This window comes from Salmo salar, chromosome 09 (assembly GCF_965601325.2).
Source record: "Salmo salar chromosome 09, fSalSal1, whole genome shotgun sequence".
Lineage (NCBI taxonomy): Eukaryota > Metazoa > Chordata > Actinopteri > Salmoniformes > Salmonidae > Salmo > Salmo salar.
The window spans coordinates 94764148-94791657 of record NC_138299.1 but is presented as its reverse complement, the minus strand read 5'-3'; the positions used below and the strand labels follow the sequence as shown (position 1 = coordinate 94791657).

The following is a 27510-nucleotide window of genomic DNA, read 5'->3' as shown; positions in this document are numbered from 1 at the left end:
ACACAAATTTTATTAAAACAAAAATATCTTCTCTCATGTTATTGTTCCAGAACTTATCCAGAATGGCACTGTGTATAGGCAGAACATTGGGCATAGTTGACAGTGGAACAGACGGTGACTATTATATCTCATTGACACAAACACATGTTCATTTCTTCCTTCTGTTCAACCCTGGCTCATCCATCTTTCTTAGTTCACCCCTTTCCAACCAAGACTGCATAAAAAAAAAGCACAAGTCAAAACATTTCACAGTTAAAATCGTATTGGCCTTCCCTTTACTAATCATGCACCCCTAACCCCACAGCATCAGAGTCAATGCCATTGTGATTAACTAACATGGTGATACGCAAAGAAGCAGAAGCGATAGACATATTTCTTAAGTGAAGGAGAAGAGAGAGGGATGACTGGAGGAGAGGAATCATGGCGTTTCATTTGGAGCCCTCTTCAGCTTTCTTCTCCTGCTCGATATCTGTGAGAGCGAGAGAGAGACTTAGTCTATGTCTTGAACACTGTTGTGATGGATACATGGCATATTGAGTAATCAAACTATCATATATATTTTTGAATCACCTTATCTATTTCAAAACAGGACATCGCAACCCATCCAAAATAGAAGACACTATCAGAAAATGGCAGTACATCATACAGAACGTTAAAATCATGAGCTATCACTGGGCAATAGAACACAGGATGAATCCACTCTCATAAAGAGGGGGGCTGGCTGAGAGGCTGCTTCTGAGACAGATGGTTCCTCTTCTGTCATTGGCTCGTTATCAGCCTGGCTGGCAAAACCACCAGTCAAGCATCTTTTATCGTGCTATCAACAACCCTCTCGTCAGTCGTCAGGTTTCTACTGTAAACCCTGCTATCAACAACCCTCTCGTCAGGTTTCTACTATAAACCGTGCTATCAACAACCCTCTTGTCAGGTTTCTACTGTAAATCCTGCTATCAACAACCCTCTCGTCAGGTTTCTACTGTAAATCTTCAAGAGGTGTGTGTGTGAAGCTGTCTGAGTGAAGCTATATGGTATGTCTGCTGGTAATACTGTACAGCCCTGTCTAAGTTGGTACTTGCCAGGGTTTATGGAAATTGTGCTTTAAGAAATAAAATGGAAGACTACACAATAGAACATGGTAACAGAGTAACTGTCATTTTAATATTATGACCATATAATACTGATGTAAATACCTGGTAAATAGAGAAGTGAAAAGACACCCTAACCAACCAACTTCAATTGGGGGTCAAGATTTCTTTACTAGAGGTTCCTCCCTGCATTGCAGTATTCTCTGTCCTGGGGTGGGGGTTATTGCAGCAGATATTTCTAGAGCAGTGAACATGCATGATGCTTACTACTGCACTCCCAATCACACCTCTTACCACACTGCTACTGACAGAGAACAACTTGAATATCCACCCAAATCACACTGCTACTGACAGAGAACAACTTGAATATCCACCCAAATCACACTGCTACTGACAGAGAACAACTTGAATATCCACCCAAATCACACCTCCTACCACACTGCTACTTACAAACATTTATATACATTTCCACACTCTGAGTTTGGAATAATACTGTGAAAATGATGATGCCATTTCAGTGTAAGAGCTGTTTGAAAAGACCACCTGAAATGTAAGCCTGTTTTGGTGGGAGTGAGTTTTGGCCTGCCATGGTGACATCACCATGCAGTTAATAGACCAATAAGAAAGAGAGTTCCAAACCCCTCTGCCAATAACAGCTAATGTTCTGTTTTGCGCTCCCCACTCAAAACGTGCAAAATTCTGGCTTGAGAAATTGCTCTTTGCTAAGAAGCTATTTTTGACCATTTTAACTGAAAACAATCACAATAAGGTACTTAATGGTTGCCCAGAAGAAAAAAAATGATATTGAGATAAAACGGCTGCGTTGGACCTTTTCAGAATCCACCCAAAACATCTTCCTCCCACTGACTTCAATGATATGTGGTGGCAGGTAGCCTAGTGGTTAGAGGAGAGGAGGCAGGAAGCCTAGTGGTTAGAGGAGGCGCGGCAGGAAGCCTAGTGGTTAGAGGAGGGCAGGTAGCCTAGTGGTTAGAGGAGGGCAGGTAGCCTAGTGGTTAGAGGAGGGCAGGTAGCCTAGTGGTTAGAGGAGGGCAGGTAGCCTAGTGGTTAGAGGAGGGCAGGTAGCCTAGTGGTTAGAGGAGGGCAGGTAGCCTAGTGGTTAGAGGAGGGCAGGTAGCCTAGTGGTTAGAGGAGGGCAGGTAGCCTAGTGGTTAGAGGAGGGCAGGTAGCCTAGTGGTTAGAGGAGGGCAGGTAGCCTAGTGGTTAGAGGAGGGCAGGTAGCCTAGTGGTTAGAGGAGGGCAGGTAGCCTAGTGGTTAGAGGAGGGCAGGTAGCCTAGTGGTTAGAGGAGGGCAGGTAGCCTAGTGGTTAGAGGAGGGCAGGTAGCCTAGTGGTTAGAGGAGGGCAGGTAGCCTAGTGGTTAGAGGAGGGCAGGTAGCCTAGTGGTTAGAGGAGGGCAGGTAGCCTAGTGGTTAGAGGAGGGCAGGTAGCCTAGTGGTTAGAGGAGGGCAGGTAGCCTAGTGGTTAGAGGAGGGCAGGTAGCCTAGTGGTTAGAGGAGGGCAGGTAGCCTAGTGGTTAGAGGAGGGCAGGTAGCCTAGTGGTTAGAGGAGGGCAGGTAGCCTAGTGGTTAGAGGAGGCAGGTAGCCTAGTGGTTAGAGGAGGCAGGTAGCCTAGTGGTTAGAGGAGGCAGGTAGCCTAGTGGTTAGAGGAGGAAGGTAGCCTAGTGGTTAGAGCGTTGGACTAGTAACCGAAAGGTTACAAAAGGTTGCATCCCCGAGCTGACAAGGTAAAAATGTCGTTCTGCCTCTGAACAAGGCACCGTTCCTAGGCCGTCATCGAAAATAATCATTTGTTCTTAACTGACTTGTCTAGTTAAATAAAGGTAAAATTAAAAAAACAAAATGTATGAAGTTTGAGATGTGGGCATGCAGTATCTCAGGTTAGGATTGGATCAGGACAGAGAGGCCACATGCCACCATATTCCCTTTAAAATGCTGTACTTTTGACCAGAACTGGGCACTCACTATGTAGGGATAAGGGTTCCATTTGGGACGCAACCAGAGAAAGGAGGAATCAGGGAGTATCTGATGGAGGGGAGTGATAAGAATCCGTTTGTGTTGATGAGGCTGCTGACATGGTGACCGCTCAACTCCTCGCTTCCTGCTTCTCTGTCACGTCACTCCCTGTCTGACCTATGGCTTTCAGCCTAGTCCACCCTGTCTGACCTATGGCTTTCAGCCTAGTCCACCCTGTCTGACCTATGGCTTTCAGCCTAGTCCACCCTGTCTGACCTATGGCTTTCAGCCTAGTCCACCCTGTCTGACCTATGGCTTTCAGCCTAGTCCACCCTGTCTGAACTAAGACCTCTTTAGGTTTGCACTAAACCCATCACTAGTACACTCCCTTTCTGCACCAGAAGGCAGCCTCTCCTCCTAACTGCACTAAGACTGCGTCTCCAATGCAGCTTGACTGCAATGCTCAATGCACAGGCCCCGAAAGCCCAGCTTAATATGACTACTCTGCATAATGTTATTAATACCAAAGAAATAACTGGTGGCTGCCAGGCCTCAGAGCCACTAAAATATCATCATGGTTCTGCAACGCAGCTGGATAGCAGTCAGACAAGTGTGTACTTGATAACTGGAATGCACTGGGCGTAACTGTAAAAATGTAACCTACGGTAAGTGTTCTTAACAGTGTTGTACTATTGCTGGATGGTGAAGATTTACCCTCTACTTTACATACAGTCAAATAAAGAGAAACTACACATTACTAACACTATAGTTGAAGGGCACTAACACTACAGTAGAAGGGCACTAACACACTATAGTTGAAGGGCACTAACACACTGCTAACACTACAGTAGAAGGGCACTAACACACTGCAGTTGAAGGGCACTAACACACTGCTAACACTACAGTAGAAGGGCACAAACACACTACTAACAGTTACAGGGTGGGGCAGACGTAGGAGTATGAGCAATAAGGGGAGGAGACAGGTTAGGAGACAGGACAGGAAGGGAGATTGGGTAGGAGACAGAAAATGAGATAGGTAGGAGGGTAGGAGAGACATACCCTCCTTGGTTGGCAGGGTGTTCTTCTCAGCTGTATTGGTCTTCTTTAGACACTTCTTGTCAAAGGTCTCCACTCCCTGCTTCACTGGGTTGTTGTCGCCCATCTTAGATGATGTCTGAGGGAGAAAGAGTCAGAATGTAAATGTCAAGAGAGAGAGAGAGAGATAGAGAGAGTCCTTAGACAAATATGTAATCTAGAATACAGGTGAGTGGATGCAGGTGAATCCAGCCACATCCACCTTACCTCACACTCATACACACACACACGTATAATCCAGACTCTCTAGCTAGTTACGTAATTCAGTTACTTGAATCAACACACACTCCCACGACTTTACCATCTAACAAAGGAGAACAAATAGCCAGGAGAGAGCTGTTCTTATGGCGTTATGTTACCCAAGCACTCAGGTCTGCTGCAATGCACTGGTTCTAGTATACAGGAACTCATAACTGTACTTTCTGGTTCAGAGAGAGAGGCTGCACAAAGAGCATATTGGGATGGAAGAATGGCATTCTCAAAATCTATGAAAGGATGTGAATGAATGAACCTACATGCATTAGGATGTTAAGGTGCTACTTCCCAGTCTTTTAGATCTGTCTAGACCTGTAGTCTACTCATTGAAACACAAATACAATTCTTAGCATACTAATATAAAGTATACACTGCCCTTCCAAGCAAAAAGGCAGTAACTGCTCATTTGGTCCAAAATTAGTTCATGTCATTTTTGCTACATTAAATACATGCTTAATCATGTGGACAAGTATCCTGCCTCTATTGTATTGTGTTTTGGAGAAAATGGGGGTCATGTTAGCAGTAACTGCACAAAGTTACTGCGAAACCAAGGTAAATAAAAGCCCTTTTTCTCAGTTCCACGCTATGAGCAGTTACTGACTTTTTGCTTGGTAGGGCAGTACATTGCAGTGTGATTTCACATGCAAGGGCCAATGGTGTATCATGTTCCACCTCCACACACTGGTGCTTTATTTGAACAAATATTTAATTTATACTTCCACAAACGCAGAACTCAAAAACGGTCTCATGATCTGCTTGCAGGCAGACCTTATCTAGGTTCCCGTGAGTGCAAGAGCTGGGTGTGACGTTGTTTTTTTTTTTGTCAACCGCAGATTCATTCATAGGCGTCAACGTCATCTGCAGTAAAATTCGCTAATTTGACGGATCTGTCATGTTGAGCTCACTGTTAGAATATGTTTCTAATCATAAACGGCACCCCAATGAACCGCCAAACCAAAAGGCTGACTGTAGGCTGGAAGCATGTCAACCGTCAGCATCACATGCATTGATTGGGCTTTAGGTAACAGTGCGACAACTGAAAACAAGAAATGTACTCGGAATGTCATCACACCAAGGCCTGTAACTATGATATAGATAGAGCCATGATGACAATTCGTCTAACCTAACCATACAACAATGAAACACAGACACGTTAAATAGCCTAGTTGGCAAAGGAATGCTGTAGGGGGTGCAGGTGCGTTAAATGCATGCATTGTAGAACTGTCAACACAGCAACAACAAACAATCCTTAAAAAGCCTAACACTAAATCATATCGCCTAATAATAACAAATAATATATAGTCTACTCTTTACTGACAATCAAATACAACCGTCCCTTCCTTCCGTCTTCTATTTTTTACAATTGCATAATAACACGACCGCCCATCAGAATAACGTTTTTAGGCTATGATGGCAACATAAGGTGGCATCCATAAACTAACGAACACATAGAGGGAGACAGCGATATGGAATTTAATTCATTTATATACTAAATCTACCAATATTTACCTGGTGCGATGATGTGCGGTGAGAATGTCCGTTACAGGTACTACGTCAGGGTGTATGTAGTGTGCATATGTGTAGGACAAACGGTTTAAATAGGGAAAGCGCACCCTTTTTTTTACACCAACTAGACACCAATCTGAGCTACGCCATTGGCCCAATCCATCCAGAGGAGGGATAACATTGGCCAGGTTAAATCCATGAGTTGAGATGTTGAGGGGGACAATGTTGTGCAGCATTGATTTGATAAATCCGACAGTGATACCACAACGCCACCTTGTGGATACATAGAGCACAGCCCACAGGTCCAGAGTTGAGTGGAGGGCAATGCAAGAATCTTCATCATATAAAGTTCATTATAAACTGGGTGGTTCCAGTCCTGAATGCTGATTGGCTGACCGCTGTGGTATATGAGACCGTATACCATGGGTATGACAAAACATGTATTTTTACTGCTCTAATTACTTTAGTAACCACTTTATAATAGCAATAAGGCACCTCTGGGGTTTGTGGTATATTGCCAATATACCACGGCTAATGGCTGTATCCAGGCACTCTGCAATGCGTCTTGCGTAAGAACAGTCCTTAGCCGTGGTATATTCGCCATATACCACACCCCCTCGTAACTTATTGCTTAAGTATAAAGTGCATACACATATTCAGAATAACCTGCAAAGTGAAACTCAAGTGTGGTTTGATAAAACATGTATTAATGCTCAGGCATGTCATGTCATAATGCAGCCTTGTGGATCAACACTGTATAGTAGTAGTACAGTCTGGTACTTACAGTATATGTTCTCTGATGTCAAAATATTATCATTCAAGTATTCCTCTCAGAGTAGAATAGAATAAATTAGAATAGAATAGATATACTTTATAGTCCATTTTGTGAGAAACGGACATTGGTAATGGTATCCAATGAAGTATAAGACAATAGAAGGGTAGACCTTTACTGAGTGATACATATCGTATTTGATTGATATGCAGTTGTTGGTTGAAATATTATCAAGGACCTGTTGACGAACCTTGACAGAGCACCGTGAACATAAATGGATCTCCTAGGCTCCGATACATTCCTGACTTTAAAAAAAATAGGAAACAGTGAGGCACCTGAAAGAAATAGAACCATTAACATCATTGAACAGTCATCTTTTGACTCATAAAAACCTGATATCAGAGATACAGTACAAATGTTAGTAAATGTTTAATGGCTGTCCCTCTTCACTTTTCTCAAAAATACAATTCATATCTGTAAAATAAAAATGTCAAGTTGTACTTTTCACTTTTTTAAACATTTAATAAAATGTGTATGGTCTGACTAATAGTGGTGCACAACGGCACCATCCCTGAGAACATGCTGCATCCCTGAGAACATGCTGCATCCCTGAGAACATGCTGCATCCCTGAGAACATGCTGCATCCCTGAACAGAACAGATCCAGAAGACATCAGCATTCAAGGCCCTAAAAGGTAGTGCACTACAAAGGGAATAGAGTGACATTTGGGACGCAGTGATCCCTTTCATGACTGGAGCAATGAGGTGTGGTGTTTCAGTTTGCGGAGCGTCTCTGCAGCTTGTCGTAGATGGCTGTGTTGATTCCCCAGTTGATACAGCTCCTGAGGATAACCAGGGAACCCCCGTGGTACAGCAGATGGACGCTCCTCTTCAGCCCACCTTCCCACAGTGCCTTCCAGCTCTGCCTCACCCCCGCTACCTCACCCCCCAGCCCAGCCTGCATGTTTAACACCAGCATAGACAGAGGATGCAGGGGCAGGCTGATCACCACACTAATCACAATTCCTGTCAGGAAGGATGAGACTGTAGGAGGAAGCTTCTCCCTCAGAGCAGCACTGACGGGGTCCTTCAGGCCGAAGTAGCCAAAGTAGATGCAGCTTCCCAGGGGGTTACGGGCCAGTATGGGGATGAAGGCTCTGTAGTACCCCATCCCCAGCCTCTCTGCTCCCAGACGGGCCAGCACACTCCTCAGGGTGGGCAGGCTGCAGTCGTTGCCCCCGTTCTGCAACACATTCTGCACACGCTCAAACGGCGTGAACACCAAGGCCTCCACCACGCCCGTGCCGAGCCCAGCCACAGCTGGTAACGCGGAGAGAGGGATGACACTGCAGGGGTTGGTGGAGAAGGAGAGAGGGTGAAGGAAAGTGCAATATAGCCCAGATATCAGTGTCCCGTTCAGGGTTCTCATCAGTAGAATGGGCACCACCACCTGTAGAGCTTCAGGAAACCCTCCTTCCTGAGTTGGCCTATAGCCTGACTGACTACGGTGCTGTGAAACTGCTGGCGGAACACAGTCTTGTTGACAGGGAATATGTCGAGAGTGGACACCAGGTTGGAAGTCCCACCATGCAGAAAGCTGAGGGGCCAAACCATTCTGTCCTCCCTGTTGTCTTGGTTGTCTTGGTTATCTCCAGGATCCCGCCCTATCACTCTGACAGATGAGAGAAGCACCATATTATAGAGAGACAGCTGGATGCAGACTAGTTAAATGGACAATACAATCATAAAAATATAGCTTATAATAATATTCTATTTTAATATATGAATAATAAACACATTAATAAACTCTTGATAACACTGCACAATTCAACAATCCCTTTACAATAATAATAGCTTGTGGGACAATCTTTCAACTTGCTCATCAGCTATATGCCCTAATGAATCACTTCTATGATGAATTACACCTAAGAGAATTAAAACATGCATTGAGAAACAGTTTAAAGAATACATTTTAACCTACTTACCAGAACACCGAAAAGGATTTAATTAGCCTACAGATGATTATCTCATTTTGTAGCCTAGCCCTAGTTAGATATGTGCAATCTGGTCACAGAGCATTTCGTATTATTATGTACACATATATCCAAGAAATTACATTTAGTATGATATGTTACATTTCATAAGGTATGTATTCATTTGTGGATTTCCACCACCCATTCTGTATGTTATGTTACGAATTACAATTTGTATTATATTGTAACAACCCGGGGTTTATAAGCGCGGATATCGACTCTGCCTCTTGAGCATGCTTATGGGGCACAGTCGATAGCGTTCTGGACTTCGGGCTAGAAGGCAGAGGGTTCGAGACCTGCTCCCTGCTGTTACATTACAATATGTTACAAATTTTCGAAACTTACAATATGTTACGAATTTGCAATACATACTCTGTTACGAATTTTCAAAATGTATGATATGTTACGAATTCTAGCTAAGTGTCTAGGTGGCTAATGTTAGCTAGCTGGCTAATGTTAGCTAGGCTAGGGGTTAGGGTTAAGTTAAGGAATTAGGTTAAAGTGTTCAAGTTAAATGTATGACTAAAAAGTAGTAAGTAGTTAAATTTGCTAATTAGCTAAAATGCTAAAGTTGCGCATGATAAGATTCGAATTCGCAACCTTTGGGTTTCTAAACATTTGCTTTATGCGCCCACCCATTCACACTGACCAACCATCCTACTTTTGTTCTGGCCTTAAGTAACCATGTCTTATGTAACCATACCAAAGGTAACATACTGCATCACACTAATTAGAATTTCCGTATTTATATTTACTATGTTATGTCTAGTCTATGAGACCAGGCTGTGCAAATCCGTCACAAGCACTTACAAGAAATCCCCCAGTGGTGGAAAAAGGATCCAATTGTCATTCTAGAGCAAAAGTAAAGATACCATAATAGGAAACGACTCAAGTAAAAGTGAAAGTTGCCCAGTACAATCCCACTTGAGTAAAAGTCTAAAACGACTTGGTTTTAAATATACTTCAGTATCAAAAGTAAAAGTATAAATCGTTTCAAATTCCATATATTAAGCAAACTAGACAGCACCATATTCTAGGTTTTATTTTATTTACGGATAGCCAGGGGCACACTCCAACACTCAGACATAATTTACAAACGAAGCATGCGTTTAGTGAGTTCGCCAGATCAGAGACAGTAGTGATGACCAGGGTTGATAAGTGTGTGAATTAGACCATTTTCATGTCCTACTAAGCATTCAAAATGTAACGAGTAATTCTGGAAGTAAGGGAAAATTTCTGGAGTAAAAAGTACATAATTTTCTTTATAAATGTAGTGAAGTAAAAGTGAAAATTGTCAAAGTAATGTACAGATACCCCGAAAATGTATTTTTACTTAAGGTCTCGGTCTTGACTCGAAAAACTCTACATGATCAGTTTCCATTCAGTCAGCGCATCAAACCGATTCACCAGGATAAATATATACACTCCTTTCTTGAAACATTAATATCTTAACAGCCTTTATATTTATTATAGACATGTCTGCTCAGTGGCGAATTTATAGTCTTTCAGAGTGTGACAGCCAAGTTCATGATCCTGAAAGGACAGCAACCGTAATACCAGCGCACTCATGTAGGAGTGCACTTCTTGTAAAACACAGTGGTGTAGTGGAGGGTATACGCAAGTATAAACCGACTCGACTACGCCTAAGATAATGAATGGAAATTATATACTAATTACAATATGTGTTGTATAGGGTTAAGAATAATTCATTACAACACCGACAGGAAATAACGGTGTAGGGAGCACTGCTGTTGTCATTACGGGGTTGAGGGGTTCACGCCCTTTCTAGAATTACCATTGAATGAATTTCTTCGACCGGTCTCCGTCGATTGGAGAGCATCACATATCAATCAATGTCCGGCAGGGAGCGTTTATCACAGAAAACCGGATTGTTGGCTGATCTCTTAATAAGGTCAATGCCCGCTCCCTTCGGAAATCTAATTAGCATAATACAAAAATCATCATAAAAATCCATTAGACTAGATATATCTTGGTTTTTGCATCGAATGTGTGTCAATCGTCAATTCGTATGGTCCGAGATCCCTGAAGATTAGAAAGCTCCCATATCCATCCCGCCCTGCCTTTCTAAAGTCTTCGAAAGCCAAGTTAACAAACAGATCACTGACCATTTCGAATCCCACCGTACCTTCTCCACTGTGCAATCCGGTTTCCAAAGCTGGTCAGGGGTGCACTTCAGCCACGCTCAAGGTACTAAACGATATCATAACCGCCATTGATAAAAGATGGTACTGTGCAGCCGTCTTCATCGACCTGGCCAAGGCTTTGGACTCTGTCAATCACCGTATTCTTATCGACAGACTCAACAGCCTTGGTTTCTCAAATGACTGCCTCGCCTGGTTCAACAACTACTTCTCAGATAGAGTTCAGTGTGTCAAATCGGAGGGCCTGTTTTCCAGACCTCTGGCAGTCTCTATGGGGGTACCACAGGGTTCAATTCTTGGGCCGACTTTCTCTGCATATATCAACGATGTCACTCTTTCTGCGGGTGATTCTCTGATCCACCTCTACGCAGACGACATCATTCTGTATACATCTGGTCCTACTTTGGACACTGTCTTAACAAACCTCCAAACAAGCTTCAATGCCATACAACACTCCTTCGGTGGCCTCCAACTGCTCCTAAATGCTAGTAAAACTAAATGCATGCTTTTCAACCGATCGCTGCCCGCACGACTAGCATCACTACTTTGGACGGTTCTGACTTAGAATATGTGGACAACTACAAATACCTAAGTGTCTGGCTAGACTGTAAACTCTCCTTCCAGACTCATATTAAACATCTCCAATCCAAAATGAAATCTAGAATCGGCTTCCTATTTCGCAACAAAGCCTCCTTCACTCACGCTGCCAAACATACCCTCGTAAAACTGACTATCCTACAGATCCTCGACTTCAGCGATGTCATTTACAAAATAGCCTCCAACCCTCTACTCAGCAAACTGGATGCAGTCTATCACAGTGCCATCCGTTTTGTCACCAAAGCCCATATACCACCCACCACTGCGACCTGTACGCTCTCGTCGGCTGGCCCTCGCTACATATTCATCGCCAAACCCACTGGCTCCAGGTCATCTATAAGTCTTTGCTAGGTAAAGCTCCACCTTATCTCAGCTCACTGGTCACCATAGCAACACCCACCCGTAGCACGTGCTCCAGCAGGTATATCTCACTGGTCATCCCCAATGCCAACACCTTCTTTGGCCGCCTTTCCTTCCAGTTCTCTGCGCCAATGACTGGAACGAATTGCAAAAATCGCTGAAGTTGGAGACATATCTCCCTCACTAACTTTAAGCATCAGCTATCTGAGCAGCTTACTGATCGCTGCAGCTGTACATAGCCCATATGTAAATAGCCCACCCAATCTACCTACCTCATTCCAATATTGTTTTTTACTTTTTTGCACACCAGTATTTCTACTTGCACATCATCATCTGCACATCTATCACTCCAGTGTTAATTTGCTAAATTGTAATTACTTCGCTACTATGGCCTATTTATTGCCTTACCTCCTCACGCCATTTGCACACACTGTATATAGACTTTTTCTATTGTGTTACTGACTGTGTGTTTGTTTATTCCATGTGTAACTCTGTGTTGTTGTTTGTGTCGCACTGCTTTGCTTTATCTTGGCCAGGTCGCAGTTGTAAATGAGAACTTGTTCTCAACTGGCCTACCTGGTTAAATAAAGGTGAAATGAAATAAATTTAAAAAATCCACCGCATCCGCCTATGTCGCACTTTCACATCTGCGGTGAAAGGTGAACAGAGCAATGGAGGTGTGTGTCAGACCATGAGACATCCAGAAAAAAGGTCTTCTCACAAAATCGTCTGTTGTGTCCGAACAATTTGGGCAACACACTAATATGACCACTCTATGGAAAGATGAGACTCTCACGAACACCTACATGTTTTGCTTTAAGACTCATCTGAAGGTCCCGGTACCAGTTCTAAAAAAAACTAATGGAAGTATACTATATATGGAGACTGTTTAGCACCAAAAATACATGTTTAAAAAACAATAATGTGTCCCAATCTTTATCTCTCAGATACAGGACAGACTTCAGAACAAACTTCCAGGACAGACTTCAGAACAAACTTCCTTTAGATTAGCAGTAAGGCCAAATTGTTGTATACTTCAAGGGGTCTTAAAATGAAAAATTATACTTGGTATGACCTTTAAACAATTCCGTATACAGTAGTTTATAAGCCCCCCCCCCCCTTAGACTCGTATTGGTTAAATATGCCACTGGAGCTCCTGTACCAGCAATAAGCTGTGGTATGAGACTACACCCACAACTGAAGTGTGTACAGTATTGATAACTTGTCATTATGAATTAGTCTATACTGTTATAAATGTTATGAATCACATAGCCTACTATGCAACTGTAGCCTGTATAGTCACTGGAATGTTACCAGCAGCAGACGCCTAATAAACAAACCAGAATCCAGGCTTCATTCGTTTTCACCATCTCTTTAATAAGATCACATTCAGCCATCAGATATTTGGTGCACTGATTCATCTTATGCTAAACAGAATATAAGCACATACATAAAACTTTAAAGTCAGACAGATACCACTTTTTTGAGAGTTTATTATACAAATGTTATTGAAAAAAAATGAAGTAAATAAAAGGTAAAATAGCAGATAGACTTGTGTTTTCTAGGAAGCTCCATCCTGCAGAGCTAAAACCTCCAGCTAAAAACCAACAGCTTCTAGACAACTTCAAAACGACAACCTCGAAGAGCAAAACCTGCCTCCTCTGCACCCACACTGAGAGAATGATTCCCAATAGTCTTAAGAGAGGCAATCCGCGATTTAGGTTAAGGTTTAGGTTAACAGCTGAGGGATGGGGTTGAATGACTCTACCCACTCAAATTCCTAGACAGAGCTAGGGATGCAGGTCATGTAAGAGGCATTTATACGTTATATTCTTCAAGAATCAGTGGCTATATATAATTAATGTAGAAGACCAAAAATAGAAGTATGAATCCTGGATTGCCCCTTTAAAATACTTATGTCTCTACAGACTATGTTGAATCACCCAGAGGAACATCAGTGGCACTGTAAACTATAGCTCATTCTGATTCACTTAACGTACTATGACCTCATCTTTCAAACTGATCAAATTAAATGACCAAAATAATAAAATACCTGAAGCACAGGAGGTTGGTGGCACCTTAATTGGGGAGGATGGGCTCGTGGTAATGACTGGAGTGGAATTGGTGGAATGGTATCAAATAGATCCAACATGTTTTCCAGGTGTTTGATGCCATTCCATTTGTTCCGTTCCGGCCATTATTATGAGGCGTTCTCCCATCAGCAGCCTCCACTGACCTGAAGTCAGTCAATATCCAATCATCTATCTCACCCTCTTTTTGTAGCATAGCAGAAGTACTGTAACAGCATTATTATGAAGAGGAGGAGAATGTTCACATTAGGTAAAGACGTGTATGTATGTATGTATGTATGTATGTATGTATGTATACCCACTTAAAATAAATAATCAAAGCTTACCTTTTTACCCCCCTGATAGACATTGCACCCTACTCCCAATACAGTGCACTACTTTTGACCAGGGCCCGTATGGCACTTGTCAAAATAAGTACAATATGTAGGAAAAGGGTGCCATTTGGGATGCTACCACTGTTTAGGGGAGAGAGAGAGAGACTCAAAATGAACGTGTTATTAATAATCATTGATCCTACTAATTGTAATTATTACATGGTTTGTTAGCATTAGCAGCAGAGTGTCGCTAATATAAATGGTTGTGTTTTAGAGGTCGACCGATTAATTAGGGCCGATTTCAAGTTTTCATAACAAATCGGTAATCTGTATTTTTGGCCACCGATTTGACGATTTTCAAAAAAATTGTACACCTTTATTTAACTAGGCAAGTCAGATTAAGAACACATTCTTATTTTCAATGACGGCCTAGAAACGGGGATTAACTGCCTTGTTCAGGGGGGATTCGTTTTTGCAACCTTCTGGTTACTAGTCCAACGCTCTAACCACCTGCCTTACATTGCACTCCACGAGGAGCCTGCATGGCAGGCTGACTACCTGTTACACGAGGGCAGCAAGAAGCCAAGGTAAGTTGCTAGCTAGCATTAAACTTATCTTATAAAAAACTATCAATCTTAACATAACTACACATGGTTGATGATATTACTAGTTTATCTAACGTGTCCTGCGTTGCATATAATCGATGAGGTGCCTGTTAATTTCTCATCGAATCACAGCCTACTTCGACAAACAGGTGATGATTTAACAAGCGCATTTGCGAAAAAAAAGCTCTGTCGTTGCACCAATGTACCTAACCATAAACATCAATGCCTTTCTTTAAAATCAATACACAAGTATATATTTTTAAACCTGCATATTTAGTTAATATTGCCTGCTAACATGAAATTGTGTCACTGCTCTTGCGTTCATTGCCTGGCTCGTTGCGAACTAATTTGCCAGAATTTTACGTAATTATGACATACCATTGAAGGTTGTGCAATGTAACAGGAATATTTAGACTTAGGGATGCCACCCGTTAGATAAAATACGGACCGGTTCCGTATTTCACTGAAAGAAAAAAACGTTTTGTTTTCGAGATGATAGTTTCCGGATTCGACCATATTAATGACCTTAGGCTCGTATATCTGTGTGTTTATTATATTATAATTAAGTCTATGATTTGATAGAGCAGTCTGACTGAGCGGTGGTAGGCAGCAGCAGGCTCGTAAGCATTCATTCAAACAGCACTTTTGTGCGTTTTGCCAGCAGCTCTTCGCAATGCATTGCGCTGTTTATGACTTCAAGCCTGTCTACTCCCAAGATTAGGCTGGTGTAACCGATGTGAAATGGCTAGCTAGTTAGTGGGTGCGCGCTAATAGCGTTTCAAACATCACTCGCTCTGAGACTTGGAGTAGTTGTTCCCCTTGCTCTGCATGGGTAACGCTGCTTCGAGGGTGGCTTTTGTCGATGTGTTCCTGGTTCGAGCCCAGGTAGGAGCAAGGAGAGGGACGGAAGCTATACTGTTACACTGGCAATACTAAAGTGCCTATAAGAACATCCAATAGTCAAAGGTATATGAAATACAAATCGTATAGAGAAATATTCCTATAATAACTACAACCTAAAACTTCTTACCTGGGAATATTGAAGACTCATGTTAAAAGGAACCACCAGCTTTCATATGTTCCCATGTTCTGAGCAAGGCACTTAAACATTAGCTTTCTTACATGGCACATATTGCACTTTGACTTTCTTCTCCAACACTTTGTTTTTGCATTATTTAAACCAAATTGAACATGTTTCATTATTTATTTGAGTCTAAATTGATTTTATTGATGTATTATATTAAGTTAAAATAAGTGTTCATTCAGTATTGTTGTAAAAAAAATTATAATAAAATAATCGGCTTTTTTGGTCCTCCAATAAACGGTATCGGCGTTGAAAAATCATAATCGGTCGACCTCTATTGTGATTCCCCCGGTTGGTGACAATTCCATTTCAATCTCAGTCAATTCAGAAAGTAAACCCAAATCCAATTCCACATTTTCCTAATTCAAAATCATTGAAGAGAATTGGAATGTCAGTGTACTTCTTGAATTGACTGGTATTGAAATAGAATCGAGCCCAACCCTGGTGTTTGTATAGGACATTCCCTCTGTTCCTCTGTTTGGCATAACAGAACACTAGGGCTGGATTCTATTCAGTGATGAAAAACATTCCAGAATACTGGGCATAGAAATGGAATGAAGATCCGACTCTGCATTCCTTATTCTACCTAAAAGACGATTATATCTATTCCCCAAATTCCCTATTCTGCATGAGAGATGGCCATGTCTGTTCTATCTGAAAGTTCTGTGGTGTTGTGTCCTCCTGAACAGTGCCCCAGGTGACTCAGTGTGTGTGTGTGTGTGTTTGAGGCGGTGTGTGTGGCGTTACAAGGGGACGTGGCTGAAGAGGTAGGAGACAGATTCCCCGTTGTGGGTCCTGCGGATGGCCTCCGCCAGGATCATAGAGATGTCAATCACCTAGAGGAGAAACAGATGGTTAATAACACAAACTATGTTCAGGTAACCTCCAGATACATGCCAGACTATTCACCGTTAAAAACAGAAACATGTGTTTTTCTCTCATTTATAGAGTGAACTTTTTTTAAATGATTATAGCATTCAAACTGTTTAGGTGATACGATTATTCAAACTACTTGCCGTTGTCTTAGATGTTAAACATCATCAGAGTAGCAACAACAGAATTTCAGCTTAAACTACCATTACATTATCGGACAGTATGACAGTCTACTTATGTTAAGGTGAATGACCCTGTTATAACCTCTGACCTGTAACTTAGGACATTAATACAACCTTTGACCCCTAACCTATATCCAAGGACAGTGCTGTGACCCCTGACCTGTATCCAAGGACAGTGCTGTGACCCCTGACCTGTATCCAAGGACAGTGCTGTGACCCCTGACCTGTATCTTAGGACAGGTCTTCATCTTCTCCTCCTGAGGGATAGTGTTGGTGACGACCACGGCCTCGAAGCAGGCGTTGTTGATGCGGGAGATGGCCGGGCCAGAGAAGATACCGTGGGTCAGGATGGCATACACCTTGGTAGCACCAGCTGAGATCAGCCTGATGGTGAAGGGACAGTATCTCCTTAAAAAACTGTGTGGGGGAATATAGAACCTCCACATTTACCTGTATGGATAGACTGATTTTTGCTGCAAGGACTCTCATTTGGATGAAAGAGAAGTGAAACGCGAAATAGTAGTGGGTATTTCCACAGCTCTGTAATACGAATGTCTTGACATCAAATCAGTGATTCAGTTTAATGTATAGGATCATAATCAATGTTTGTTTTTGTGTGGTTAAGATTCAGCCCAGACACTTGGGCATAGATACATATGTCAAGGTCATAAGGTGAGACTTTACTTACTTGTCGGCCGCGTGGCAGATAGTACCACAGGTGTCTGCCATGTCATCCACCAAGATGGCTACCCGGTCCGTGACGTCCCCGACCAGCACCATGCGATCCACCTCGTTGGCCCTCTTTCTCTCTTTGTGAATCAGAGCAAAGTCCACGTTGAGCCTGTCTGCTATGGACGTCACTCTGTCGGACAGAACACAATACAGTGTTAAGAGGAAGCCAAGTCAGAGGCACAACAGTCACCAAGTCGGTTCATTGTTATCGCTTAAAGATTTGTTAGTGTGAAGGAGCAGTTAGACACACAAACGTGTGAATGTAAAGTCCATTTCACCACAGATAAGGCAGAGTTAAAGAAAGGCATGGTTCAAGGGTAAAACCACCTGAGGTAAAAAAAGAGAGAAAGTTGAAGTCCTTAAAGAGGTTGTCTAGCGTGGACAGTACTCCTCTCTCTTTCTTTCCCCCTCTGTCTCCTCCCCCTCTCTCTGATGCATCACATTTTGACCAAAAGCTTTTTGACTACTCTGTCCTGTCTCACCTCTTGGCACCCCCTGCGTCTGGAGAGACGATAGTGCAGGTCTTCCACTCTGCGATGTTCTCCTTGATCCACTTCAGTACAGCAGGCTCAGCATACAGGTTATCCACCGGGATGTCGAAGAAACCCTGGAGATACCAGACACACACAGACAGGAGTCAGAGGCTGCCATCTAGCCGTTTCACATCCCAGGAACCATCTCTAGTCATTGTGCCCTTGAGCCAGTCACTTAACCCCTATAGAACTCCATGTGTGGTGTGTGTTTGCTGATTGTGTTGTCTGTTGGATTAGGGGGGGGCGCAAAAGAAGAATTTACTTCTGACGGACTCAGTGTATCTCTATAGCCTGCCAGACCCCAGTGTCCTCCCTGTGTAACCGATGTGAAATGGCTAGTTAGTTAGCGGTGGTACGCGCTAATAGCATTTCAATCAGTGACGTCACTTGCTCTGAGACTTGAAGTAGGGTTTCCCCTTGCGTTGCAAGGCTTTTGTGGCGCGATGGGTAACGATGCTTCGTGGGGTGTCAGTTGTTGATGTGTGCAAGGGTCCCTGGTTCGAGCCCGGGTTGGGGCGAAGAGAGGGACGGACCTCTACTGCCAGACCCCAGTGCCCTCCTTACTCCTGACCTCTACTGCCAGACCCCAGTGCCCTCCTTACCTGGATCTGTGAGGCATGCAGGTCCATAGTGATGATGTGGTCAGCCCCAGACACAGACAGCATGTTAGCCACGAGCTTGGCTGAGATGGGCGCCCGACTCTGCAAGCGAACACACACATCTCATTTGCTGTGCTCACATCACATGAAATGAGCTGAGTCTTCCATCTTAAAAGTTGGTCCATACTACATTTCCTTCCTAAGCCACAAGGGGCAGCAGACAGGCTATTCTAAACTACAGTCAACAGACAGGCTATTCTAAACTACAGTCAACAGACAGGCTATTCTAAACTACAGTCAACAGACAGGCTATTCTAAACTACGGTCAACAGACAGGCTATTCTAAACTACAGTCAACAGACAGGCTATTCTAAACTACAGTCAACAGACAGGCTATTTATTCTAAACTACAATCAACAGACAGGCTATTTATTCTAAACTACAATCAACAGACAGGCTATTTATTCTAAACTACAATCAACAGACAGGCTATTCTAAACTACAGTCACACGTACAACTTCAAGTCAATGAAAAACAACTTCAAACTACTCTGCTACAGAAAAGTGATACTGTTCACTTTGTACAGTATATTTTTGGCAGATACATAGAACATGCAATACATTATATTGGGAGGACAAGAACATGCACTAATATAAATAATCAGAGGAATGGAGGCAGGCAGGTGACAAACGGATCCCACAATGACTGCTCACTCGGTTCAGAGTTCACACAGAGGTTGAACTTAAAATCAGTGGAGATGGCAAAAACTAAAACAGTGAGAAATAAAATCGAATCTAAACCCAGGCATGCTCCCAGTCCCATCCATCTGCTGTAGCTGCCTGCTGGAGTCCATCCATGCAGTCAGTGGCAACAACATGGGTGGTTGGGTCACTAGGCAGTGACGTGGTATAATGGGAGGGTTGGGGTCAATTCCATTTCAATTCAGGAAGTACACTGAAATTCCAATTAGAACATTTGGAATTTGGCTTACTTTCTGAATTGAAATGGTGGTGTGGTATAATGGTTGGTGGTGTAACAGTAAAGTAACTAGGCGTCTGTCCCTCACCCCCACCTTGTCCTTCTTGTCCTGCCGTGCGTAGGGGAAGCAGGGGATGACGGCTGTGACCCGGGAGGCCGAGGCGATCTTACACGCATTGATCATAATCAGCAGCTCCATCAGATTATCATTGATCTCCCCACAGCCGCTCTGTACGATGTAGACATCCTCTCCACGGACACTCTCTCCGATCTCAACACTGTTAGGGCCCAGTGGAGAGGAAAAGTGAAGTGGAGGACAGGGTAAACAACACTCTCTGCTAACACAGCATGACACTAGTGATGATGGATAATCATGAGACAGAGAAAACACAGCCTACAGGTGTTTAGGGTTAGGGGCCTTAGAAGTGCAGTGACAAGAGAAAAGTTGAGTGAGTAGGCTATGTTCAGTGACAATACAACTATGGCATGAGCAAAGTACTGAACAGCACAAAATGAGAAGTGTACAGCTTGTTGCATCAATGTTACAAGTAACAATTGTTTCACGTGTGTTTTTAACAAAACGTGTCACTCAATCATGGTTATAACCTGTATGGGTTGTCAGCTCTCACAATATCCAGAAATTTGTTGAAATGTATGGGGAAGTGTAGTTGGCCCTAAAGACAACAAACTGAGCGCCAAAATTAACCTCAAGAGATGCGTGACAAACTACAAGTTCCAAGCACCTTTGCGAGGCAGCGTCAGAAGCAGCACGCTAACGTAACGTTGCTCACTCATCTTTCTGTAACATAAGATTTAAACAGATTAGCTTTTTATACATTAAAAGTTTACACTTACCATGTTTCTTGATTGCTGAATTTCTTGGTCACAACCTTCCCGAGTTCCATCCCAAGACGGTCGGCGATTTTGTGAGACAGTTCCCGATGCGAGCTACCGCTAAATATCTTAATGTTCGGCATTTTTTTATGTTCCAGGATGTCGTTCAACGGGAACTAGCTATAGTGCTAGTAACAGCAAGTACCTTTGAGTGATGTACGACCTATTAGCTCTAGTGAACTGTTCGAAATCGACAGCTATCATCAAGCGTGATGCGTTGCCTACCTATCCACCATCATCATCATCATCATCATCATTCCCTTCTTCACGCGTGCGCCGGTCCTTCTTCCTGATGGCGCGCACCGCCCACTTCACGTTATTTTGTTCAATCAAAGATAATAGATATACTGACAAGATACTACATATCTCTCCGCGGGAGTCGTTGTCCACAAAGCAGCACGGCGGGCAGTCTAGCTCCCTTTTATAATTTCTTTAGATTGGTGGATCGCATTGTTTTAATCCTATTTTGAATATTCGACGAGTGTTACGAATATGCATATGCATAGCCATCTCGAGACAATTCCGATATAAAGTGTTTTTTTTCTCTCAACGTTGCTGGGATGTCACGTGTCCTACTTATAGCAGTGTACTCATAACTTATGCATTACGATAGAATAAACCTCACGTAGCAAATAAGCCATACGTTTTTGTTGTTGACCAAATTCACAACTCATTGACCTCACAAAAACTCTTCGCTTGGTGGGCGAAACAACGGAAAACGCCACCTGTGGAAGAGGACAGATTTTCTACCGAAATTGGCCACTCTTTCTCTGGTTGAATGCATGAATCCTGTGAAAATGAATGCTTATTGGTTGACAGCCATGGTATATCAGACAATCTACCATCAGTGCAGCAAACTATTTATTTTTACTGCGCTAATTACGTTGGTAACCAGTTTATAGCAATAAGGCGCCCCTGGGGTTTGCGGTATATGGCCAATATACCACAGCTAAGTGCTTTGTCCAGGCACTCCGTGTCGTGCATAAAAACAGCCCTTGGCCATGGTATATTGCCCATATACCCCAAACCTCCTTATTGCTTAAGTCTACAATGCTTCATTCAAAACATCTGGGAATTGGGAACTCGGAAATCCTCTGACTTCCGACTTCAGTGCATTTAAAACAACTGTGAACTCGGAAAAAAACAAGCTCCGACTTGGAGAAATCGATTTGAACGGTTATCCAACTCGGCACTCCAACTCGGGCCTCTAGAGCTCCGACTTTCCGACCTGAAGATCACTGACTTGACCTGGTATTTTTCAGAGTTCCCAGTTATCTTGAACGCGGCACAAGTGATGGGCATTCCGAATCTTTTTTGTGAGCCAGGTCATTTGGCTCCATTCAAATAAATGAGCTGTTCATTTGACTCCTAAACGGCTCTTTATTCAGTAAGGCGTAGAAATGGGAAAACACATGAACAAATAGTACATCTCTAATTTAAAGCCTAAAACGTTGCCTACCATTGTCAGATAGTGAAATGTGAGTTCAAATAAATTTTTACCAGAACAAATTATTAGATGGCCTGCAAAAAAAATCAAAAATAGATATGCACTGAAAAAACGAGTGTGGACTAGAATGAGTCTCTCTCCTCACTATATTGCTCTTGCACTGAGGATGATGATTTATCTGCGGATACTTGATTATCCTTACATGACTATCTATTGATTGAAGGTCATGCATTTGTTGTTGACACATTGATACGTTTATAACTACAACGAGAATTTAGGTTTACAATTACCCAGCATAGGTTGGTAGGTTGCATATTATGCATTGTAACGTGACACGCTAATGCGACTAGTGTTGCTAGCCCTTGATCATGACTCTCAGTTCCATTACATTAGTCATAACGTAGAGTTTCCACCACTTCCGAATTCACCAGACGAAGTTCCACCCCCATTCATTTTCAACGGTTGCAATGCGCAGGGGATTGTGGGAAGGAGAGCGGCGCAGAGCAATAGAAAAAGTTCAGCTCTGCTCTGCTTTATGCACATTGCACGTGGACACCGCTGCCGGTAACCAATCAGGTGAGGAGCAGATGTTTGCGTGAAATTTTTCCCGTCATGAAACATTGTTCTGCTCGTAATTAGTTCCGGGTAAGCGCAAACAAAAAAAGATGGAGGAAAGCCATTCATGGCCGTGTCTGGTTTTCCAATTCTGCGTTTGCTAGAATACAGATACAAAATCATAAGGTCAATGGCATGGAGGTGGATTGCAGAGATTGTTGGTGCTGGTGGTGGGTGAAGGGAGATTTGCACAACAGTGTTTGCTTGTGCTGCTAGCTAGCTATGAACATCAAGCAACCTAAAACTCAAAACTGTGATCAAAGCCACCTTTTGTGAATGTGTTGAGTAAATGAAATTGTGAAATTTTCCCACCAAAGGGTAGAAATCACCTGTAACACACATAACATTGTACATGATACACTAAGCATGAATTTCCAATGTAATATGCTACCAATTGGATTACGGTATCGTAACATCATTCTACTATATATTGTAGTTTATGGCTCTTTCATTATACTGGTGTCATGACACTGATGATTATAGGTCACTTCCTGTAAATACATAGGCCTACCTGCAATGAATGATTACTTTGGGTAAAGGAAATTGTGGCTTTGACTTGCAAACATTGTTGTGCAAATCTATCTTTACCCACCATCAACACCAACATCTCTGCAATCCTCCTCCAGGCCGTTGACCTTCTGATTTTGTCTCTGTATTCTAGAATTATTCTCAGAAAATAAACAAGGTAGAATTACAATGCTCCCCACACCACATTCTTTTTTTATTTTATATTTTTTATTAGCCTACCCATTGCCAGCTGCTTATTTTCATGTACAGTGCTTTACCTATAATACAAGGGTTGGAGTCGCACTAAACAATTTTAAGGAAATTTCATGACAATCACATTAAACCGATTGGAAAGCTCACAACTGGACAAAAAGTTAAAGCAACACAGAAACAGACAAATTAGAGACAGATCCATTTTTACACCTTTTTATTGCAGAATTGTGATCTGTGATGAATGAACATTGACACTAGTTTATCTTGAATAATGTTTCAGTTAAGAATTAAAACAAGTTAAACACTTCACTTCAATGAATCAAAACAAGTTAAACACTTCACTTGAATGAATCAAAATATAATTTCACAATATAGAGAGAATCTAACTTGTTTGTAAATGATAGACATCTTAGTATGTAGGCTATTATTACTAAAGCATAATTTCTGGTGAACATAAAAGTCCAACCTTGCTCCACTCCCTGATCTAAATGGGTGAGCAGACATCTATTCCAGTCCTGCAATAATACACATTATTATCAACTTATTCGGTTTGATAAATTGAATCAGGTGTCTTAGTGCTGGGCTGGAACATAAGCCTGCACACCCAGCAGACCTCTAGGAGGATTGGCTTACTACAGTTGTATTAAGTTTGTAGCCTACATTATATGTGACTTTTAACTGTATTGTTATATACAACATGTGATAACATCAGTACACATACAACCCTTGGTATACAATAATGTGCCAGCAATCTCTTGGGGCATTCACTGGGACCTCTTCATCTGCAGACAGGCTTTTGCAGTTCTCCATATCTGAGGACAGACATCACAAAGAAACAGGCTTCATCTTACTACAATTTGACAGCCCTGAATATTATCTCTCTGTCTGTCTGCATAGTTTTCCTCTCTAGGGACTAGAACTGGAGAATATTTTCATAATGTCATCCAACAACCTGTCCTATAGTACGTAAAGTTGACTAGCTAGCTGTCTAACAAGCAGCCAACATACAGTGGCCTGCTAGCTAACTAACTAATAATACAGGAGACACCGCTTCTTGTCGAAACATACTGTAAGAGTCATTGGACGAAGATGTCTTCTGTAGGGGGAGTTTTATTAAGAGCCGTGACGATCGGTCTGAACATTAAAAACCACACCAGTGCGTCAATCTAAGTAACATAATACAAAAATCCCCATAAAGATCTGTCAGTTTAAACTAGAAATATATTTTTTTATTTTTTTCATGGGCTCCGGCGCCGACAGAGATGGCCGCCTCGCTTCGCGTTCTCAGGAAACTATGCAATGTTTTGTTTTTTTATGTATTATTTCTTACATTGTTACCCCGGGAAATCTTAAGTTTTATCACATTCAGCTGGGAGGAACTATTGGATATAAGAGCAACGTCAACTTACCAACATTACGACCAGGAATACGACTTCCCGAAGCTGATCCTCTGTTTGGACCACCACCCAGGACAATGGATCGGATCCCAGCCAGCGACCCAAAACAACAGCACCGCAGGAGGGGCAGAAGAAGCGGTCTTCTGGTCAGGCTCCGTAGACAGGCACGTCGCGCACCGCTCCTGAGTTTACTACTCGCCAACGTCCAGTCTTTTGACAACAAGGTAGACGAAATCCGAGCAAGGGTTGCCTTCCAGAGAGACATCAGAGGTTGTAACGCTCTTTGTTTCACAGAAACATGGATCACTCAAGACTGAGTCGGTACAGCCACCTGGTTTCTTCACGCATCGCGCCGACAGAAACAAACATCTCTCTGGTAAGAAGAAGTGCGGGGGGGGGGGGGGGGGGGTATGCCTTATGATTAACGAGACGTGGTGTGATCATAACAACATACAGGAACTCAAGTCCTTTTCCTCACCTGACCTAGAATTCCTTACAATCAAATGTCGACCGCATTATCTACCAAGAGAATTCTCTTTGATTATAATCACAGCCGTATATATCCCCCCCAAGCAGACACATCGATGGCCCTGAAAGAACTTCATTGGACTCTATGTAAACTGGAAACCACATATCCTGAGGCTGCATTCATTGTAGCTGGGGATTTTAACAAGGCTAATCTGAAAACAAGACTCCCTAAATTTTATCAGCACATCGAATGCGCTACCCGGGCGGAAAAAATCCTGGACCATTGTTACTCTAACTTCCGCGATGCATACAAAGCCCTGCTCCTCCCTCCTTTTGGAAAATCTGACCACGACTCCATTTTGTTGCTCCCAGCCTATAGACAGAAACTAAGACAGGAAACGCCCTTGCTCAGGTCTGTTCAACGCTGGTCCAACCAATCTGATTCCACACTTCAAGATTGCTTTGATCACGTGGACTGGGATATGTTCCGCATAGCGTCGGACAACAACATTGATGAATAAGCTGATTCGATGAGCGAGTTTATTAGCAAGTGCATCAGTGATGTTGTACCCACAGCAACTATTAAAACCTTCCCCAACTAGAAACTGTGGATTGATGGCAGCATTCGTGCAAAACTGAAAGCGCGAACCACTGCTTTTAATCAGGGCAAGGCGACCGGTAACATGACCGAATACAAACAGTGTAGCTATTCCCTCCACAAGGCAATCAAACAAGCTAAGCGTCACTATAGAGACAAAGTAGACTCACAATTCAACGGCTCAGACACGAGAGGAATGTGGCAGGGTCTACAGTCAATCACGGACTACAAAAAGAAAACCAGCCCCGTCGCGGACCACGATGTCCTGCTCTCAGACAAACTAAACAACTTCTTTGCTCGCTTTGAGGTCAATACAGTGCCAATGACACGGCCCGCTACCAAAACCTGTGGGCTCTCCTTCACCGCAGCCAACGTGAGTAAAGCATTTAAACGTGTTAACCCTCGCAAGGCTGCCGGCCCAGACGACATCCCTAGCCGCGTCCTCAGAGCATGCGCAGACCAGCTGGCTGGTGTGTTTACGACATATTCAATCAATCCTTATCCCAGTCTGCTGTTCCCACATGCTTCAAGAGGGCCACCATTGTTCCAGTTCCCAAGAAAGCTAAGGTAACTGAGCTAAATGACTATCGCCCCGTAGCACTCACCTCCGTCATCATGAAGTGCTTTGGGAGACTAGTAAAGGATCATATCACTTCCACCCTACCTGACACCCTAGACCCACTCCAATTTGCTTACCGCCCCAATAGGTCCACAGACGACGCAATCGCAATCACACTGCACACTGCCCTAACTCACCTGGACAAGAGGAATACCTATGTAAGAATGCTGTTCATCGACTACAGCTCAGCATTTAACACCATAGTACCCTCCAAACTCGTCAATAAGCTCGAGACCCGGGGTCTCGACCCCGCCCTGTGCAACTTGGTCCTGGACTTCCTGACGGGCCGCCCCCAGGTGGTGGGGGTAGGAAACAACATCTCCACCCCGCTGATCCTCAACACTGGGGCCTCACAAGGGTGCGTCCTCAGCCCTCTCCTGTACTCCCTGTTCACCCATGACTGCGTGGCCATGCACGCCTCCAACTCAATCATCAAGTTAGCAGACGACACTACAGTGGTAGGCTTGATTACCAATAACGACGAGACGGCCTACCGGGAGGAGGTGAGGGCCCTCGGAGTGTGATGTCAGGAAAATAACCTCACACTCAACGTCAACAAAATAAAGGAGATGATCGTGGACTTCAGGAAACAGCAGAGGGTGCACCCCCCTATCCACATCGACAGGATAGTAGTGGAGAAGGTGGAAAGTTTTAAGTTCCTCGGCGTACACATCACGGACAAACTGAAATGGTCCACCCACACAGACAGCATGGTGAAGAAGGCGCAACAGCGCCTCTTCAACCTCAGGAGGCTGAAGAAATGTGGCTTGTCACCAAAAATACTCACAAACTTTTACAGATGCACAATCGAGAGCATCCTGTCGGGCTGTATCACTGTCTGGTACGGCAACTGCTCTGCCCACAACCGTAAGGCCCTCCAGAGGGTAGTGAGGTCTGCACAACGCATCACTGGGGGCAAACTACC

At 43.2% G+C, this 27510-nt stretch overlaps 2 protein-coding genes and 1 pseudogene across 5 annotated transcripts; all 3 read right to left on the bottom strand.

Annotated features, from left to right (window-relative positions):
• Nucleotides 1-421: 421 nt before the first annotated feature.
• On the bottom strand, nucleotides 422-5971 carry tmsb1 (thymosin beta 1). The gene is given in 3 exon segments (NM_001140583.1): nucleotides 422-469; nucleotides 4118-4232; nucleotides 5918-5971. Coding segments are annotated over 2 exon segments (144 nt in total). The 5' UTR covers nucleotides 4221-4232; nucleotides 5918-5971; the 3' UTR covers nucleotides 422-428.
• Nucleotides 5972-7022: 1051 nt separating this feature from the next.
• On the bottom strand, nucleotides 7023-8300 carry LOC106612205 (solute carrier family 25 member 53-like; annotated as a pseudogene).
• Nucleotides 8301-13193: 4893 nt separating this feature from the next.
• Nucleotides 13194-21014, bottom strand: LOC106612209 (ribose-phosphate pyrophosphokinase 1). 4 transcript variants are annotated; one of them, XM_082956079.1, is made up of 7 exons: nucleotides 20683-21014; nucleotides 19916-20105; nucleotides 18853-18951; nucleotides 18200-18324; nucleotides 17674-17847; nucleotides 17210-17402; nucleotides 13194-16766 (listed from the first exon to the last, which is right to left on the bottom strand). In XM_082956079.1, the coding sequence occupies exons 1-7, from the start codon at nucleotides 20802-20804 to the stop codon at nucleotides 16674-16676; spliced, it is 996 nt and encodes a 331-aa protein (XP_082812205.1). In that variant the 5' UTR covers nucleotides 20805-21014; the 3' UTR covers nucleotides 13194-16673. The 4 variants fall into 4 exon arrangements, with proteins under 4 accessions (XP_082812205.1, XP_082812206.1, XP_014068650.1 ...); XM_082956080.1 differs by having other exon boundaries at nucleotides 19922-20105; nucleotides 20683-21013; XM_014213175.3 differs by having other exon boundaries at nucleotides 17210-17369; nucleotides 20683-21006.
• Nucleotides 21015-27510: the final 6496 nt, after the last annotated feature.